At 42.6% G+C, this 19662-nt stretch overlaps 1 protein-coding gene across 1 annotated transcript; it reads right to left on the bottom strand.

Annotated features, from left to right (window-relative positions):
* Positions 1-5181: 5181 nt before the first annotated feature.
* LOC133551484 (transcription factor BTF3-like) lies at positions 5182-19616 on the bottom strand. Its single transcript, XM_061898226.1, has 6 exons — positions 19520-19616; positions 16654-16722; positions 16457-16570; positions 5653-5854; positions 5516-5575; positions 5182-5444 (listed from the first exon to the last, which is right to left on the bottom strand). Exons 2-6 carry the CDS (start codon positions 16720-16722, stop codon positions 5398-5400), a joined length of 492 nt encoding a protein of 163 aa, XP_061754210.1. The 5' UTR covers positions 19520-19616; the 3' UTR covers positions 5182-5397.
* Positions 19617-19662: the final 46 nt, after the last annotated feature.

The following is a 19662-nucleotide window of genomic DNA, read 5'->3' as shown; positions in this document are numbered from 1 at the left end:
AAGGTGTACTCACATGCCAGCAACTTAGACAATAACAGTTTTAGTGGATAGTACATCTATATTATTGCTATAAAAGCTGTATGCTGACCACTCTAAAGTGTACCCAAGTTTGATTTCAACAATATTGTCCCTTGAGGATAAATAATGAGTATACTCACGTTTGTGATGTACTCTATAATAGTAAGTACTTTACATTAACTTCGTTGATGTATACCACAGGTGTCCGGGGGCCAAATCGGGCCTTTCACATTATTTTATGTGGCTTGTGAAATGCTTAATCTTTTCTTACTAAATGTATTTATTATTTCCCTTTGACATTAAAAATCATGTACTGCATGTAGTCACATTTTTTTTAATTCAATATTATCAAAATCTAAATATTGTATTCATCATGTAGTCCAAAACATTTTTTTGTGCAAAAATAACTGTACTTAAATATCTGCTTGACTTATGATTTCAAAAAAATTATCAATCAAATTGTAAAACGTAAAATTTACAATAGATTTTATGTTTTTTTTACGGTAAAATCAACTTTGGTGCTGTTTTTTTCGATACACAGTCAGACACTAAAATCAAAAAAACAACAACATTAAAACAAGATTTTATGTTAAAAAAAAGAAACTACCAGCTCTGTTGCTTGAATTTTACCACTAAATCAGTGGTATTGTTTTTCCATTTCATATATTTATATGCTGTAAAAAACCCACTGCTTTTACTGTAAAATTCTGGTGACTAAGCTGTCAGTTTTTAAAGAAAATTTTTATATTTTTTTGCAGCTTAGGAAAAAAAAATTGATTGTAAATATATTATGTATGGATATGTATATATGCATATTGTATATATATATATATATATATATATATATATATATATGCATATTGTATATCCATCCATCCATTTTCTACCGCTTATTCCCTTTCGGGGTTGCGGGGGGCGCTGGCGCCTATCTCAGCTGTATATATATATATATATATATATATATATGTATTAGAAGTGTGGGAAGAAATCAATTCGAATTTGAATCGCGATCCTCAGGTTGTGCGATTCAGAATCGATTCTCATTTTTAAAAAATTGATTTTTTTTTTTTTTAATCAATTCAACAAAACAATACACAGCCATACCATTAATCCTTATATATATACTAGGGCTGTGAATCTTTGGGTGTCCCACGATTCGATTCAATATAGTATCTTGGGGTCACGATTCGATAATATATCGATTTTTTCGATTCAATTCTCGATTCAAAAACAATATTTTTCCGATTCGAAACGATTCTGTATAACAATGCAATCCAATTCCAAAATCAAACCTGACCCAGCAACACTCAGAACTGCAATAAACTGAGCAATTGAGAGGCACAAACACGACACAGAACAAACCAAAAGTAGTGAAAAAAAAAAGAATATTATCAACAGTATCAATATTAGTTATAATTTCAGCATAGCAGTGCTTAAAAATCCCTCACTGACATTAAAAAATAAAAAAAAACAATAGTTTCACAGTGGCTTACACTTGCATCGCATCTCATAAGCTTGACAACACACTGTGTCCGATATTTTCACAAAGATAAAATAAGTAATATTTTTGGTTCCTTTAATAGTTAAAACAAATTTACATTATTGCAATCAGTTGATAAAATATCGTCCTTTACAATTATAAAAGCTTTTTTTTTTTTTTTTTTAAATCTACTACTCTGCTGGCATGTCAGCAGACTGGGGTAGATCCCAGCAAACCCTCACAAACGCATTGTGAGGGTTTGCTGGGAACGCCTGACAGAGTCTCCTGTCAGAGAGAGTTTCAATTCCCACCTCCGAAAGAACTTTGAACATGTCACAAGGGAGGTGCTGGACATTGAGTCCGAGTGGACGATGTTCCGTATCTCTATTGTCGGCCAATCGGAGCTGTGGCCGCAAGGGGGTTGGTGCCTGTCGTGGCGGTAATCCTAGAACCCGCTGGTGGACACCAGTGGTGAGGGATGCCGTCAAGCTGAAGAAAGAGTCCTATCGGGCTCTTTTGGCTCATAGGACTCCGGAGGCAGCAGACGTTTACCGACAGGCCAAAGCGGTGTGTGGCTACAGCAGTCGCGGATGCAAAAACTCAGACATGGGAGGAGTTCGGGGAAGCCATGGAAAACGACTTCCGGACAGCTTCGAAGCGATTCTGGACCACCATCCGCCGCCTCAGGAAAGGGAGCAGTGCATTGTCAACACCGTGTATGGTGGGGATGGTGTTCTGCTGACCTCGACTGAGGATGTTGTGGATCGGTAGAGGGAATACTTCGAAGACCTCCTCAATCTTACCAGCACGTCTGCCTATGAGGAAGCAGTGCCTGGGGAATCTGTGGTGGGCTCTCCTATTTCTGGGGCTGAAGTTGCCGAGGTAGTTAAAAATCTCCTCGGTGGCAAGGCCCTGTGGGGCTGTCTTTGTTGACAAGACTCTGCAACATCGCGTGGACATTGGGGGCGGTACCTCTGGATTGGCAGACCGGGATGGTGGCTCCTCTCTTTAAGAAGGGGAACAGGAGGGTGTGTTCCAACTATCGTGGGATCACACTCCTCAGCCTTCCCGGTAAGGTCTATTCAGGTGTACTGCAGAGGAGGCTACGCCGGATAGTCAAACCTCGGATTCATGACGAACAGTGTGGTTTTCGTCCTGGTCGAGAAACTGTGGACCAGCTCTATACTCTCGGCAGGGTCCTTGAGGGTGCATGGGAGTTTGCCCAACTAGTCTACATGTGCTTTGTGGACTTGGAGAAGGCATTCGACCGTGTACCCCATGGAAGTCCTGTGGGGAGTGCTCAGAGAGTATGGGGTGATGGACTGTCTTGTTGTGGCGGTCCGCTCCCTGTACGATCAGTGTCAGAGCTTGGTCCTCATTGCCGGTAGTAAGTCGGACCCGTTTCCAGTGAGGGTCGGACTCCGCCAAGGCTGCCCTTTGTCACCGATTCTGTTCATAACTTTCATAGACAGGATTTCTAGGCGCAGTCAGGGCGTTGAGGGCATCTGGTTTGGTGGCTGCAAGATTAGATCTCTGTTATTTGCAGATGATGTGGTCCTAATGGCTTCATCTGGCCAGGATCTTCAGCTCTCAACTGGATCGGTTTGCAGCCGAGTGTGAAGCGACTGGGATGAGAATCAGCACCTTCAAGTCCGAGTCAATGGTTCTCGCCCGGAAAAAGGTGGAGTGCCATCTCCGGGTTGAGGAGGAGATCTTGCCCCAAGTGGAGGAGTTCAAGTACCTCGGAGTCTTGTTCACGAGTGAGGGAACAGTGGATCATGAGATCGACAGGTGGATCGGTGCGGCGTCTTCAGTAATGCGGACGCTGTATCGATCCGTTGTGAAGAAGGAGCTGAGCCGGAAGGCAAAGCTCTCAATTTACTGGTCGATCTAAGTTCCCATCCTCACCTATGGTCATGAGCTTTGGGTCTTGGCCGAGAGGACAAGATCACGGGTACAAGCGGCCGAAATTAGTTTCCTCCGCCGGGTGACGGGGCTCTACCTTAGAGATGGGGTGAGAAGCTCAGCCATCCGAGAGGAGCTCAAAGTAAAGCCGCTGCTCCTCCACATCGAGAGGAGCCAGATGAGGTGGTTCGGGCATCTGGTCAGGATGCCACCCGAACGCCTCCCTTGGGAGGTGTTTCGGGCACGTCCGACCGGTAGGAGGCCACGGGGAAGACCCAGGACACGTTGGGAAGACTATCTCTCCCAGCTGGCCTGGGAACGCCTCGGGATCCCCTGGGAACACCTCTGGATCCCCTGGGAACACCTCTGGATCCCCTGGGAACATATATATATATATATATACACAATGATTTGAAGTGAAGAATGCAACTAAGAAGATGGGCCATAACTGGGTTCAGCAGGAACGACTCGCCCAGGAGAGGGAACAATCTAGAACCACAGTTACGGCCCCAGAAAGGTTGGAAGGCCAAATAAATGTACTACTGTTAAGTCATTTCAGGCAAACAAATACGTTGGACATTTTTCTCTCCAGCTGTAATGTCAACCAGTGTTTTATATACTCTGTTTGGTTGGTCTCGCAAAATCATACATAGGTCAGAAGTCGCATCATCTATAAACTTTCAATTAGCAGCCATACACGCTCATGTTTGATACATGATGTGGTATATTTTGGACCAGGAAACCTCTTACAGATTAAACCTATTATTTGTGGCAGTTTACACAGGCCAAACAATTAAAAAAATTATGGCCATGTGCAAAACCTTATACTTCACGTCAAAATAAAAATCTAGCCAACATTGAACCTCATTTTGAACACAAACATTACATACTGTACATGTAGTATGCAAATATAGTAGCAATGGAGTGGAGTACATCATTTCCCATACTCAGTCATGTTTTGGGCAACCCCAATTTGTTAGGCAAATGTCATCAATGACAGAACAAGTCCTCCTCTTGCACGTGACAGGAACTTGTGACGCACGTCTCAAGTTCCTGTCACAAAAAATAGTTTCATAGTGTACTATTGCTTCCTGCGGGGCGATACCATACTTTTTTTTCATCCACCATTGACAATGTTAACATGCTTTGCGACCATTTGAACCTCATGAACATATGTAGCTGCATACAGTAATTTATTTCATTCCAATGAATGCTGGTAATACCAATGAAGTTGTCAGCAAGAACATATTTTTGGTCTAATATAATGTGATTGTGTGCTGGAAGGGATGTGGAAATAGGTTAATAGTCTTGTTTGTGGCCATTTAGCATCCAGTGGAGACTGCTTTTCAGTGCTGGACATTACAAAGTGTGGATGAGTAATGTGCTTTGAATACTTGACATTTTTCTTTGTGGTTTTAAGATATTCAGATTAAATTCCATAGATCAGAAGCTCTCTTGGTACACTCCACTCCGACTTTGCATCAGAATAAATGATTTTTTTAATGTGTCACCCTCAAGGCCCACTAATCCCTCTCATGACAATGACCCCTTTCACACAGTCAACAATTTGTTCAGGTGATATGTGTAGGCAGCACTGACTAAAAGTGGGTAAACTGTTATCATGCACTGCTGTGGCAATATCCCACCTTTCTTTAGGTTGTCTAAAAGGAATTGTGTGAGTTTTCAATGTGAAAGGTCATTACAAAAAATTCCAAAGGTGCATGCTTAGTTTATATATCATAACCTCATGCTACAAAAGGAAAATACAAGTACAGTAATGGATTTAAATGTAATCTTTATTATTTGATTAATTTCACTAGAACATGTTGACTGTGTTGTTGGCATTGTAAAGCAAACACTGTTTACACATTAATCTGAATAAAAATAGTTTTACTGTCAAATGATGCAGAGCTTTATAGAAACGTTTACAAATACGATGGACAAATATAACATGAGGCAATTTAAGAGCCGACAAAGTGTTTGTTGGGGTCTATTTAGTTGGCCTCGTTCTTTGAAGCTTCGTCAAAGTTCTCGACAAGATCTGAAAGTATATGAGAGAATAGTCACGAAGGTTTGTAATTATGGTATAAGTTGCAGGACGCCATTGCTCACCAGGTACTTCATCATCCTCCTCTTCTTCTGTAGCAAACATGGAGACTTTGCTCTCCCCAGCTACGGAAGAAAGAAAGGGTGCAAATGAGTGGTGAACAAGACACATACCAATGGTGGTCTCACAGCATTGTTCCTACTTGGCTTGGGCAGAGTCTCCGCTAATCTCCTTAGGCTGGTCAGACTGTCTGCTCCCAGCTGGTTTAAGATTCCCGGGAGCATTTCTGTGAGCTGTTTGTTCTCAGCGTGGCCTGTGATGGTGAAGGTGTTGGCCGCCAGGGAAGCTTGCACCTTTGGGTTGTTGAAGTGGATCACTGTGCCCTGGTTTGTGAACATATTCACCTACAGGAATAGTTACATGGAGAAAGGAAAATTACAATTGGTGATCACAAAGGAAAAGGATCTTGCTTTTACAAAGAGTCGATGCCTCATATACCCATCCATCCATTTTCTACCGCTTGTCCCTCTTTGGGATTATTCTCACACTATAAAAGGGTAGGTTTCTATTTTATAACATAAAAAATACTGATTTATTTCAGCTTTAATTTTGTGCTCGGTTGACGTACATAAACAGTCCCTCGCCAACGGCTTGTTATGTGCAAAGCAGAATGCCAGGCTGCCTTTGAATGCCTTAACAGATTATGAATAATTGTGATATAAATATTTGTAACGATTGGAACGAAACTCAATGTATTTACATAAAAGTAGCGTTTTTAATTCGCAAAAGCAGTTAAGTAAAAATAAAAAGTATGTTGCATTAAAACAGGCATGTGATTTGATCACAATGAAAAAGACTGAAAAAAAATTTCGGGGGTCTAGTGGGGGAACAAGGGGGGCAACGCTCCCCGAAGCTCCTGGTTTTTCACAAATTTAACATGCTAAAATGAACAAAGACGGCACCATTTGAAGAAAATATTTTAGTGTTAAAAGACATGAAAACATCATTAATAGAACATACATACCCCAATTATCCCAATGAATCACTGTATATGGTTCAGTCCCAACAGTATTTAGTCACTAATATTTACATCATGTGTTTACTCATATTTGCAAATAGGATACAATAATAATGTGAAGACACTGACATATTGCATGAAACAAGTGTGAAAATATTTACCTTCAAGATTGTTACACCACTGACAATATAGTTTCTAGAGACTACATAAGAACTTAATATTACAAAATAGTGTGATATGCAAATGTATTTCAAATAAATTGTTAACTTGAATCAATAATGCGACTCTTTGAATTTCTGTAATTTCATAATAAATTTTCACGTGGCTTTTTATTTTTAGAAAAACCCATTTATATTTCTCAAAGCAATAATTGGTTAATATTTAAAACAAACATGCGTATTTCGCAAGCAAATGTTTTTTTTAGCTTACTTCATTATTAACTACCCAGTCTGCAACTGAAGTGGGTTGTTTGGGTGGATCTTTCCTCTCGATGTCTACGGCAGTTGTCGATGTAAACAAAGGATGAAGTCCGTAAGGTTTGCTCACTTTCGGTTGACATCAAAAAGTACCAGCTAGTGAGAAAGTTTGTTTTTCTTGCTTTAAGTTGTTTCATATGTTTTTGCCGTTTCGCATGTACTTCCAAAGCCTTGAAACCTTGTGATCCATAGTCAATATTATCATGACACCACGTGCACAAAACCATTCCGGGACGATCGATTTTCCGAATAAAATCGCCGAACAAAGTCGTAACTTCCTTCTTCCCAACAGTATAAGTGATTTCCCTTTCCATCCAGTCCCATCGAAACTTATTTTTGACATGTTTATCAATTTCTTTTACTCGTGAAGCGTCCTTTCTCTCGAGAACCGACATCGTTTACATTTGGAAAATGGCGGTGACGTCATCATTCATAACAGATGTCCTGATTGGTCACAAGGAACATATTGACCAATCAACTACGGCGAAATATAAGCTACGTCTCGATTACAAAAGACGAATCGGCAAGTAAACGAATCTTTTTTTTTTCTTTTTTCTTCTTTGTCATGAAAAAGGGACGTTTTTGTCATGAAAAGGGGAGTTTTTTGCGGTTGGTGCACTATTTGTAAGTGTATATTGTGTTTTTTATGTGTTCTCCCCGTGAATGCGTGGGTTCCCTCCGGGTACTCCGGCTTCCTCCCACCTCCAAAGACATGCACCTGGGGATAGGTTGATTGGCAACACTAAAAATTGGCCCTAGTGTGTGAATGTGAGTGTGAATGTTGTCTGTCTATCTGTGTTGGCCCTGCGATGAGGTGGCGACTTGTCCAGGGTGTACCCCGCCTTCCGCCCGATTGTAGCTGAGATAGGCGCCAGCGCCTCCCGCGACCCCGAAAGGGAATAAGCGGTAGAAAATGGATGGATGGAAGTTGATTTAATAAAAAATAAAAAATAGAAAATTCTTCTGCGGCTCGGTACCAATCGGGCCGCGGCCCGGTGGTTGGGGACCACTGCCTTATACAATCACATCTTTTCAGTCAGTGTACAGGTAGCAATCATCAGAGGACAATCACCTTCTCATATCATGGAAGTCCCTTTTACATTCTCTAAGGACATTCAAGTTGGCATTCCACCATTGTGTATGCATCTATGAGAGGGAGTTACCTCTTTCTGTGCATGTTACTTGCTAAAGTGGGGCGCAGTGTTTTCTCTGTTAAATCCAAATGTAAATGTATATGATACTTAATCTGTCTGTGTGTTTGACATTACTCATTCGTACAGGCATATCTATAATTTTGGATGTATATGTCATCTTAGGCTTCACGGTGGCAGAGGGGTTAGTGCGTCTGCCTCACAATACGAAGGTCCTGAGTAGTCAGGGTTCAATCCCGGGCTCGGGATCTTTCGGTGTGCAGTTTGCATGTCCTCCCCGTAAATGTGTGGGTTCCCTCCGGGTACTCCGGCTTCCTGCCACTTCCAAAGACATGCACCTGGGGATAGGTTGATTGGCAACACTAAATTGGCCCTAGTGTGTGAATATGAGTGTGAACGTTGTCTATCTGTGTTGGCCCTGCGATAAGGTGGCGACTTGTCCAGGGTGTACCCCGCCTTCCGCCCGATTGTTGCTGGGATAGGCGCCAGCGCCACCCGCGACCCCAAAAGGGAATAAGCGGTAGAAAATGGATGGATGGATGGATTATATTACTTTATTTTGTTAGGTGTGGTGGCTAAAATGAAGCCTCTACATTAAGGAGAAACCCTAACATGTAGCACTGTCATTTTGAAGACGGAAAATGGTAAATGGGTTGTACTTGTATAGCGCTTTTCTACCTTTTTTTTTTTTTTAAAGGAATTCAAAGCACTTTGACACTATTTCCACATCCACCCATTCATTCACATACTGATGGCGGGAGCTGCCATGCAAAACTCTATCCAGGACCCATCAGGAGCAATGGTGAAGTGTCTGGCTCAAGGACACAACAGACGTGACTAAGATGGTAGAAGGTGGGGATTGAACCAGTAACCCTCAGATTGCTGGCACGGCCACTCTCCCAAATTCGCCACCCCAGACCTCAACGGTGAAACAGGCAGAGGATGATTGCAAACCCTATGGAGCGTCACAATGGTTGGGATGGTGGATGAAGGCTGCAGCAGAAAAGGGTCCCCAGTCATCTTGAACTCCACGCCACTGGACCCTGACCTGGATCTGTCAGATATTGTGTGGTGACTGTCTGTGCACCAGTCTCCCCACGTTAAACAAAGTCACGCACAGGCATCCTCCATAAAGGGATACCCCCCTACCAGAAGGATCGTCAAACTTGACCGCGGATGATGGTGCATGTATGAAACTCGCTTCAAGAAAACGTCAAATGACCGATACAAATGTGATATTTACTGCATGTGGAGAGATATGAGTTTTATTTTATTTTTTTAAATACTGAGCTTTTGAAACACAATAATTTTTTTCAATCCACTATGGCAGTGGTTCTCAACCTTTTTTCAGTGATGTACCCCCGTGAACATTTTTTTAATTCAAGTACCCCCTAATCAGGGCGAAGCATTTTTGGTTGAAAAAAAGAGATGAAGTAAAATACAGCACTATGTCATTCATTAAATTGTATAACAGTGCAAAATATTGCTCATTTGTAGTAGTCTTTCTTGAAATATTCAGAAAAAAATAAATAAAAATAACTAAAAACTACGGTAGTTGAAAAATAAACAAGTGATTCAATTATAAATAAAGATTTCTAAACATAGAAGTAATCATCAACTTAAAGAGCTCTCTTTGGGGATTGTAATAGAGATCCATCTGGATTCATGAACTTAATTCTAAACATTTCTTCACAAAAAAAAATAAATCTTTAACATCAATATTCATGGAACATGTCCACAACAAATCTAGCTGTCAACACTGAATATTGTATTGTTGCATTTATTTTCACAGTTTATGAACTTACATTCATATTTTGTTAAGTATTATTCAATAAATATATTTATTAAGAATTTTTGAATTGTTGCTATTTTTAAAAAATCTCACGTACCCCTTGGCATACCTTCAAGTACCCCCATTTGAGAACCACTGCACTATGGTATGGAGCAAGACAGAAAAGGGAATGGTCTTTCTATCTACAAAAACAGTATTCATTTTTGTTTCATAGTTTGCTCCTATAGCACTCATTTTCCGCCTCATATACTGTATCACAATTCAAATTATTTTTTCAATTGATCATTCGTTTAAAGTAGGGTTGGGCGATATATTGATACACTCGATATATCGCGGGTTTGTTTCTGTGCGATATTGAAAATGACTATATCGTGATTTTCGAGTATACGTTCTCACGCGGTTGCTTTTAGCTGTAGGCATTACACTCCAGGCTTTTCTCACTCTGTTGTCTCTCCTTCTCACAGACAGCAAGCGCACCTTCTTACATACGTCACATACTGTCACGTCATTCCTCTCATACGTATATGCTCTCACAGAGCAGAGAGGTAGAAAGCATGGGTAACTTTAACTGTAATGCTAGTGGAGCCGTGCTGGTGGTAATACGAGAGGAAGAAAGTGTGAATATGGTAACAAAAGAATTCCCAAGAAGACAGCAGGGGCTCCATCGTCTGCCGGTGGTTTGGCTTCAAGTGGGGATATGTCGAACAGACAACTGTAATTTGTCAAAAGTAGCATTACTGCTAATATATAGCATAATTTGAAAATTCCACTGCTGTAACTGCTGTAGGTTCTCCAACTATCATATTTTCTCCAACAAAAAAGGGTTTTGATGATGTCTAGAGAAGTATTTCCATCCATTTTATACCGCTTGTCCCCTTCGGGATCCCGGGGGGCGCTGGAGCATATCTAAGAAGCATTTGGGCAGAAGGCAGTGTACACCCTGGAAAAGTCGCCAGCTCATCGCAGGATTTGATAGATATAAATCGAACTTTCGCCTGGAAAAGGGTGGAATGCCATCTACGGGTTGGGGAGGAGACCCTGCCACAAGTGGAGGAGTTCAAATACCTAGGAGTCTTGTTCACGAGTGAGGGAAGAGTGGATCGTGAGATCGACAGGCGGATCGGTACGGCGTTTTCAGTAATGCGGACGTTGTACCGATCCGTTGTGGTGAAGAAGGAGCTGAGCCGGAAGGCAAAGCTCTCAATTTACCGGTCGATCTACGTTCCCATCCTCACCTATGGTCATGAGCTTTGGGTCATGACCGAAAGAATAAGATCACGGGTACAAGCGGCCGAAATGAGTTTCCTCCGCCGTGTGGCGGGTCTCTCCCTTAGAGATAGGGTGAGAAGCTTTGCCATCCGGGAGGAACTCAAAGTAAAGCCGCTGCTCCTTCACATCGAGAGGAGCCAGATGAGGTGGTTCGGGCATCTGGTCAGGATGCCACCCGAACGCCTCCCTAGGGAAGTGTTGAGGGCACGTCCAACCGGTAGGAGGCCACGGGGAAGACCCAGGACACGTTGGGAAGACTATGTCTCCCGGCTGGCCTGGGAACGCCTCGGGATCCCCCGGGAAGAGCTAGACGAAGTGGCTGGGGAGAGGGAAGTCTGGGTTTCCCTGCTTAGGCTGTTGCCCCCGCAACCCGACCGCGGATAAGCGGAAGATGACGGATGGATGGAAATCGAACTTGCATTAAAAAAGCTTAATGGGGTCATAGTGGGTAGAGCGGCCGTGCCAGAAACCTGAGGATTGCAGGTTCGCTTCCCACCTGTTGACATCCAAAATCGCACACTTCACCTTTGCCCCCGGTGCCGCTCACACTGGTGAATGAATGATGAGTGAATGATTGGTGGTGGTCGGAGAGGCCGTAGGTGCAAACTGGCAGCCACGCTTCCGTCAGTGTACCCCAGGGCAGCTGGTGCTACATATGTAGCTTACCACCACCAGGTGTGAATGAATGATGGGTTCCCACTTCTCTGTGAGCGCTTCGAGTATCTAACTATAGAAAAGCGCGATATAAATCGAATCCATTGTTATTATTATTATTATTATTAATGCCAAAAATTCCAGAGAACCGAACCTATCATGTGTGTTATAAACTAACACCTTGCCACAACACCACAGAGGATTTTAAAAAGATGTAAATATGTCAGTTGGGTCTCTCAACTAGGTTGCCTGCAATTATGTCTAAGATCCAGCAGGTGTCAGTGTCGAGCAACACAAGTACTGCACTGTTTGACCATTGTGCAGGTCAGTGAAGTGGAGAGGGACAAGCTAACTAGCCAATCGCTTAATAGTATCAACTATCAAATTTGGTCGTGCCATCTCGCTGTTGATTCTCTGCACGGAGCGAGAAGAGAATTTAAAAATAAGTATTACAGAGACCGAATAAATTGTCGATAAAACATGAAAAGTCAGCTCCACAGTATGCCGGTTTTTTGCACTTTTTTAAACGAACCGTAGTCCTTCGCCGCGCCCGTCTTTTCTTTTCAACCCATGTCTGTTCCCTTTTCTGATGTACAGAAACAACAGGTAGTAACTAAAGTGCAGGACGGTATTATTAAAATAACAAAATGTGTTAGTTTAAAATAATAATTGCGTCCAATAATAGTCAATGTTAATTACTGCATAATGTAAACCAATTTCCATATTTGAATAAGAATAACAGACCCAATTAAATGTGTGGAACTTCCTGGCAGTAAACCTGCAAAAAAATACTCTTCTCAGTTTCTCAATGTTTACCTTTTCACACATTTCACACTATTTTGTTACACTTTATTAAGCATTTCTTACATATTCCTTTTTTGGACCTTAATTTAAAGAAGTTATTGTTAAATGGTTGTGCTTGTATAGCGTTTTTTTACCCCTTTTATAAGTAGACCAAAGCGCTTTTGACTTAAATGTTTATTGTGATTTTATAACTTTTTTATATTCATTTGTTTACATTAAGTGTTTTCCATGGTTGTGTTGACCATTCCTATTCGCCTTGATAGCTGAGGGGATTATAATCAAGAGGAAGGTTACACTTGAAATAAAAATGTTAACGTTTAATACATTTTTCTCCTGGTCCATATTTTCCATCTGTTATGAAAAATATCAATAATTACTGATATCAACCTATATAATGCAACATTTTTTTAAATTTGTACTGTAAAGTTCTAATTTGAATGACAATAAAAGGGTGGCGGGGGTTTGCTGCTAGCGGGGTCTATAAAATAGTCAGGATTGTGATGGATGCAAAGGATTCTGGGTATTTGTTGTGTTGCGTTTATGTTGTGTTGCTGGGAGGATGTTCTCCCGAAATGTGTTTGTCATTCTGGTTTGGTGTGGCTTCACAGCGTGGCGCATATTACTGAGAGTGTTAAAATTGTTTATATCACAACAATTAGTGTACTCTGTATCACCCAGTATGCCTTGCAGTCGTGTGCGTGTGTCTGCGGAAGCCAAACACAACATGTTACTGGACTGACAAGCAGATCGTACATGCTGTAGAAGGCGGCAAAGCCAATGGCTTCATAGCACGCCCTGATACTTATTAACTGGGGGACAGCCGGCAGTCATTCTAGAGAATGTTTGCGTCTCCTATTGTCTTCTTCTCTTTGTGACACGGGTCCTAAATGGCTCTTTGACTGGTAAAGGATACCGATCCCTGAATCATGTACATCAAACATTTCCGAATGGTTCAACCGCCACCCGCCCGAATCTAATTAAAATCTATTTTTTCGTCATGTCACCCGCCCGACCAGCGGTGAGACCGCAAACCGCGCATCTCTAGTGCCTGGTATGTAGGGCTGGGCGATATTTTTTTTTATTAATATCGCAATATTTTTATGCCATATAGCGATATACAATACATATTACAATATTTTGCCTTAGCCTTGAATGAACACTTGATGCATATAATTGGGGCGGCATGGCGTAGTGGGTAGAGCAGCTGTGCCAGAAACCTGAGGGTTGCAGGTTCGCTTCCCAGCTATTGACATCCAAATCGCTGCCGTTGTGTCCTTGGGCAGGACACTTCACCCTTGCCCCCGGTGCCGCTCACACTGGTGAATGAATGATGAATGAATGATTGGTGGTGGTTGGAGGGGCCGTAGGCGCAAACTGGCAGCCACGCTTCCGTCAGTCTACCCCAGGGCAGCTGTGGCTACTGATGTAGCTTACCACCACCAGGTGTGAATGAATGATGGGTTCCCACTTCACTGTGAGCGCTTTGAGTATCTAACAATAGAAAACCGCGATATAAATCTAATCCATATAATCCATAATCACAGCAGTATGATGATTATTTGTGTCTACATTGAAGGCCTACTGAAACCCACAACTACCGACCACGCAGTCTAATAGTTTATATATCAATGATAAAATATTAACATTGCAACACATGCCAATACGGCCTTTTTAGTTTACTAAATTGCAATTTTAAATTTCCTGCGAAGTGTTGTGTTGAAAACGTTGCGGTATGATGACGCGTATGACGACACGTGCGTTTGGCGTCTCAGGTTGTAGCGAACATTATTTTCCAGCCCGATCCAAGCTATAGGTAGTCTACTTTAATCGCATAACTAAACAGTAAACTGGACATCTGTGTTCCTGAATCTTTTGCAATTTGTTCAATAAATAACGGAGAAGTCAAAGTAGAAAGACAGAGTTGGGAAGCTTTTAGCCTTTAGCCACACAAACACACAGTGTTTCCTTGTTTAAAATTCCCAGAGGTGAAGCTTTACTATGAATCAGAGCGGTCAAGCGAACATGGATCCCGACTACATGTCAACCTGCAGTTTTCGGTGAGAAAATTGTGGTAATAAGTCGGCTCTTACCGGAGATCAGCGGAGCTTCTGTCCTGCTGCAGCCACCGTGACTTCCCTCAGAGACTCTGGCGTCAACACACCTGTGGCCACACCTCTCAGACTTTCAGGTACTATTTAACTCACTAAAACACTAGCAACACAATAGGCAGATAAGGGATTTCCCAGAATTATCCTAGTAAATGTGTCTAAAAACATCTGAATCGCTCCCACTGCAATCGCCTTTTTTTTCCCCCTAGTCCTTCACTCTAAATTTTCTCATCCACGAATATTTCATCCTCGCTCAAATTAAAGGGGAAATTGTGCTTCCTCGGTCCGAATAGCTCTAGCTGCTGCTGGTTATGATTGTAAACAATGTGAGGATGTGAAGAGCCCTACAACCCATGACGTCACACGCACATTGTCTGCTACTTCCGGTAAAGGCAAGGCTTTTTTATTAGCGACCAAAAGTTGTGAACTTTATCGTCGATGTTCTCTACTAAATCCTTTCAGCAAAAATATGGCAATATCGCAAAATAATCAAGTATGACACATAGAATGGACCTGCTATCCCCGTTTAAATAAGAAAATAACATTTCAGTAGGCCTTTAAAACGTTCTTCTTCATACTGCATTAATATATGCTACTTTTAAACTTTCATGCAGAGAGGGAAATCACAACTAAGTCAATTGACCAAAACTGTATTTATTAAATACCTTTCATTCTCTCACGGGTGACTTTTTTAATGAAAGAACAAAGTAATAGTGTTGCTACCTTTTTGTAGTAACACTTCTGCTATATACTTTGCATATTGCTGTTGTCTGCTGAATATCTTCCCTCTTAAAGCCAAACCACCGCCAGATGATGGATCCCCTGCTCTTTATTTTGGGCATTATTTGTTCTTCCTCCATTTGTGATTAGTTTCACACCTTTTTCTCTCTTGTATTGTCACAAGCTCCGCTCCGTTTGCACGACGTGCCTCAGCTAACGTTAGCCATGCTGCTACCTCTCTGGTCGGCGAGAGCGTATGACGCTAGACTCGCGAGAGTATGTGACGTATGTAAGAAGGCGGGCTTGTTTTCCGTCTGTGAGAAGGAGACGAGAAGGAGTGAGAAACGCCACTAATGTAATGCCCGCAGCTAAAAGCAACAGTGTGAGAACATATAATCGAATATTACGATATAGTCATTTTCTATATCACACAGAGACAAATCTGCGATATATCGTTTTTAGCGATATATCGCCCAGCACTACTGGTATGTTAACGTAACATATTATGGTAAGAGTCATTCAAATAACTATAACATATAGAACAGGCTGTACGTTTACCAAACAATCTGTCACTCCTAATCGATAAATTCGATGAAATCTTCTTCCTTGATGTCGCTTCTAAACAACTCTGCCAACTCCAAAGGTATGCACCGCTTCCTCTTGTCGTTTTCTACATTTTCTTCGTCTCTTCCGCGAATTAGATAAATAATATTATTTGATATTTTATGGTAATGTGTTAATAATTTCACACATATGTCGCTCCAGGGTATATGTCGCACCCCCGGCCAAACTATGAAAAAAACTGCAACTTATAGTCCGAAAAATACAGTAGATAGTATACACGTGGTCCGTATCAATATCGTCCGATCTCTCTCATAGATGATCAGTATAAGAATTGGCAGCATAAACCCCTGATTGGAACTTCGTAACTAAGACCGACCTGGTAATAACATTGTTCAATACAGCTCTTGGACTTCATGAGATATACCAGTAGCGTGATCCAGTTAAAAATACCTCCTCAATGCCAGAGATGTTGTTGACTCCCAGCTTCTTGAGGGAGAACTGCAGCTTCTTGTCATCTGCTGTCGCTGTTCTGTGCACAACCTTCTTCTTTCTACGGGCTGATCCCTGCAACAACAACATGCCTGTTTTAACAGTCAATGGTTGGAAGGTGCCAGAATTCAACAGGTCCAGCTTGTAGCCCTACCCACCTTACCACCTATGCGGACTTGCGCCTGCAGTTTGGCAAGCTTCTCCTGGTTCATCATGGACTCCTTCATCTGACACGACAAATATAGTCTTGTAAGACCTTAGACCAATAAGTAAAGTTTCGTCTTTCAAGACTGATTAAATGAAAAAATATTCAGCTCGATTAAAGTGCAGTCTGACAGGTGATATAGGCTTTGTAAATACAAATAACTGTCAACCATGAATCTCCATCAAATACAACTTTAACGTAAAACAACTGTGTTAAAGAGTTAAAAATAATACGTCCAGAGACTGTTTACCACCTGTTCTGGACTTGTGAAAGCACTCGATCACTAAGGCAGGGCATCTGTCGTTTCATCCTGGACAATATTCACGACAAATTTGTGCTTTGTTTTAAAGATGTGCCATTTGGTTTTACACAGTATGAGGAAAAACATTGAAAGGGAATTTTACCTTTGCAACCTCATATTATTGGCTAAGTTTTATATTCATAAATGTAAGTTTCTCAATACCCGACCTGTTTTTTGTGCCTTCAAAATAATTTGAACTTTACTTTAAAACACTTTCTACCTCTAACAACCAAAAAGCTGAGAAAACTATCATGTGGTGCTCCAAATTTGAATTATTTAGAGAACTTGTGTGAGCCTATGGCGTTACACGCACAAACATATATATATATATATATTTTTTGCATTCTTCTTTAGTTGTTTTACTGAGTTTACAACCCCCTGGCGCTGTTCTGAACTGTTTCTGTACTTGTTTTGATTATTATTATTTGGTCATGAGCTTTGGGTCATGACTGAAAGGATAAGATAACGGGTACAAGCAGCAGAAATGAGTTTTCTCCGCGGAAGAAGATGGATGCTTGTATGTAAATGTTGTAAAAAAAACTAAACGTTAAAATAAGCTGCAGACTTCCTTCCATCCATCTTCTTCCGCTTAGCCGAGGTCGGGTCGCGGGGGCAGCAGCCTAAGGAAGGAAGTCCAGACTTCCCTCTCCCCAGCCACTTCGTCTAGCTCTTCCCGGGGGATCCCGAGGCGTTCCCAGGCCAGCCGGGAGACATAGTCTTCCCAACGTGTCCTGGGTCTTCCCCGTGGCCTCCTACCGGTTGGACGTGCCCTAAACACCTCCCTAGGGAGGCGTTCGGGTGGCATCCTGACCATATGCCCGAACCACTTCATCTGGCTCCTCTCAATGTGGAGGAGCAGCGGCTTTACTTTAAGTTCCTCCCGGATGACAGAGCTTCTCACCCTGTCTCTAAGGGAGAGCCCCGCCACACGGCGGAGGAAACTCATTTCGGCCGCTTGTACCCGTGATCTTATCCTTTCGGTCATGACCCAAAGCTCATGACCATAGGTTAGGATGGGTACATAGATTGACCGGTAAATTGAGAGCTTTGCCTTCCGGCTCAGCTCCTTCTTCACCACAACGGATCGGTTCAACGTCCGCATTACTGAAGACGCCGCACCGATCCGCCTGTCAATCTCACGATCCACTCTTCCCTCACTCGTGAACGAGACTCCTAGGTACTTGAACTCCCCTACTTGGGGCAGGGTTTCCTCCCCAACCCGGGGATGGCATTCCACCCTTTTCTGGGCGAGAACCATGGACTCGGACGTGCTGATTCTCATTCCGGTTGCTTCACACTCAGCTGCGAACCGATCCAGTGAGAGGTGAAGATCCCGGCCAGATGAAGCCATCAGGACCACATCATCTGCAAAAAGCAGAGACCTAATCCCGCGGCCACCAAACCGGAACCCCTCAACACCTAGACTGCGCCTAGAAATTCTGTCCATAAAAGTTATGAACAGAATCGGTGACAAAGGGCAGCCTTGGCGGAGTCCAACCTTCACTGGAAATCTGTTCGACTTACTACCGGCAATGCGGACCAAGCTCTGACACTGATCGTACAGGGAGCGGACCGCCACAATAAAACAGTCCCATACCCCATACTGTTTGAGCACTTCCCACAGGAATTCCCGAGGGACACGGTCGATTGCCTTCTCCAAGTCCACAAAGCACATGTAGACTGGTTGGGCAAACTCCCATGCACCCTCAAGAACCTGCCGAGAGTATAGAGCTGCTCCACAGTTCCACGACCAGGACGTAAACCACACTGTTCCTTCTGAATCCGAGGTTCGACTATCAGGTGTACCCTCCTCTCCAGTACACCTGAATAGACCTTACCGGGAAGGCTGAGGATTGTGATCCCACGAGAGTTGGAACACACCCTCCGGTCCCCCTTCTTAAAGAGAGGAACCACCACGCCAGTCTGCCAATCCAGAGGTACCGCCCCCGATGTCCGCGCAATGCTGCAGAGTCTTGTCAACCAAGACAGCCCCACAGCATCCAGAGCCTTAAGGAACTCCGAGCGGATCTCATCCACCCCTGGGGCCTTGCCACAGAGGAGCTTTTTAACTACCTTGGCAACCTCAGCCCCAGAAATAAGATAGCCCACCAGAGTCCCCAGGCACTGCTTCCTCATAGGAAGACATGTTGGTGGGATTGAGGTCTTAGAAGTATTCCTTTAGTTTCCAACTAAGGCCGCCACTATCAAGTCAGACAGCTGAAGCCTAACGTGCACTGCATTAAAAGACAGTCAATGCATGCTATGAACATTGCTGCAATGATTTTCAATGAAAGTTTACATTTTGTAAACAATGTGTCTGACACCCACAGTAGAAAACAAGCTAATTAGCCAGCAAAGCTAACAGACTAGCTCGGGTCTCGACAACGAGTAGTCCGCATATCTGGCAGTTTATTCTCCTACTACAGAGTCCTGCGGTGTAACTCACAGTCTACATTGCACGAAATTAATACTAAACAAGTTGAACTAGGTGGTAAAGTATCTAAATAAGGGAAATTACTTGGGAGTGTTTGGTCACGCGGCTCCACAGCGGATGGAAACTCGGAGAAAGGAAGAAAAACCGGACGTGACGTTTGAGAAATACATTCTACCGGATGAGCTCGCAAATTTTTTTTTTAATAACATTTATAATATTTTTAATTC

Source organism: Nerophis ophidion, linkage group LG01, assembly GCF_033978795.1.
Source record: "Nerophis ophidion isolate RoL-2023_Sa linkage group LG01, RoL_Noph_v1.0, whole genome shotgun sequence".
NCBI lineage: Eukaryota > Metazoa > Chordata > Actinopteri > Syngnathiformes > Syngnathidae > Nerophis > Nerophis ophidion.
This window is presented reverse-complemented; position numbering and strand designations above follow the sequence as displayed.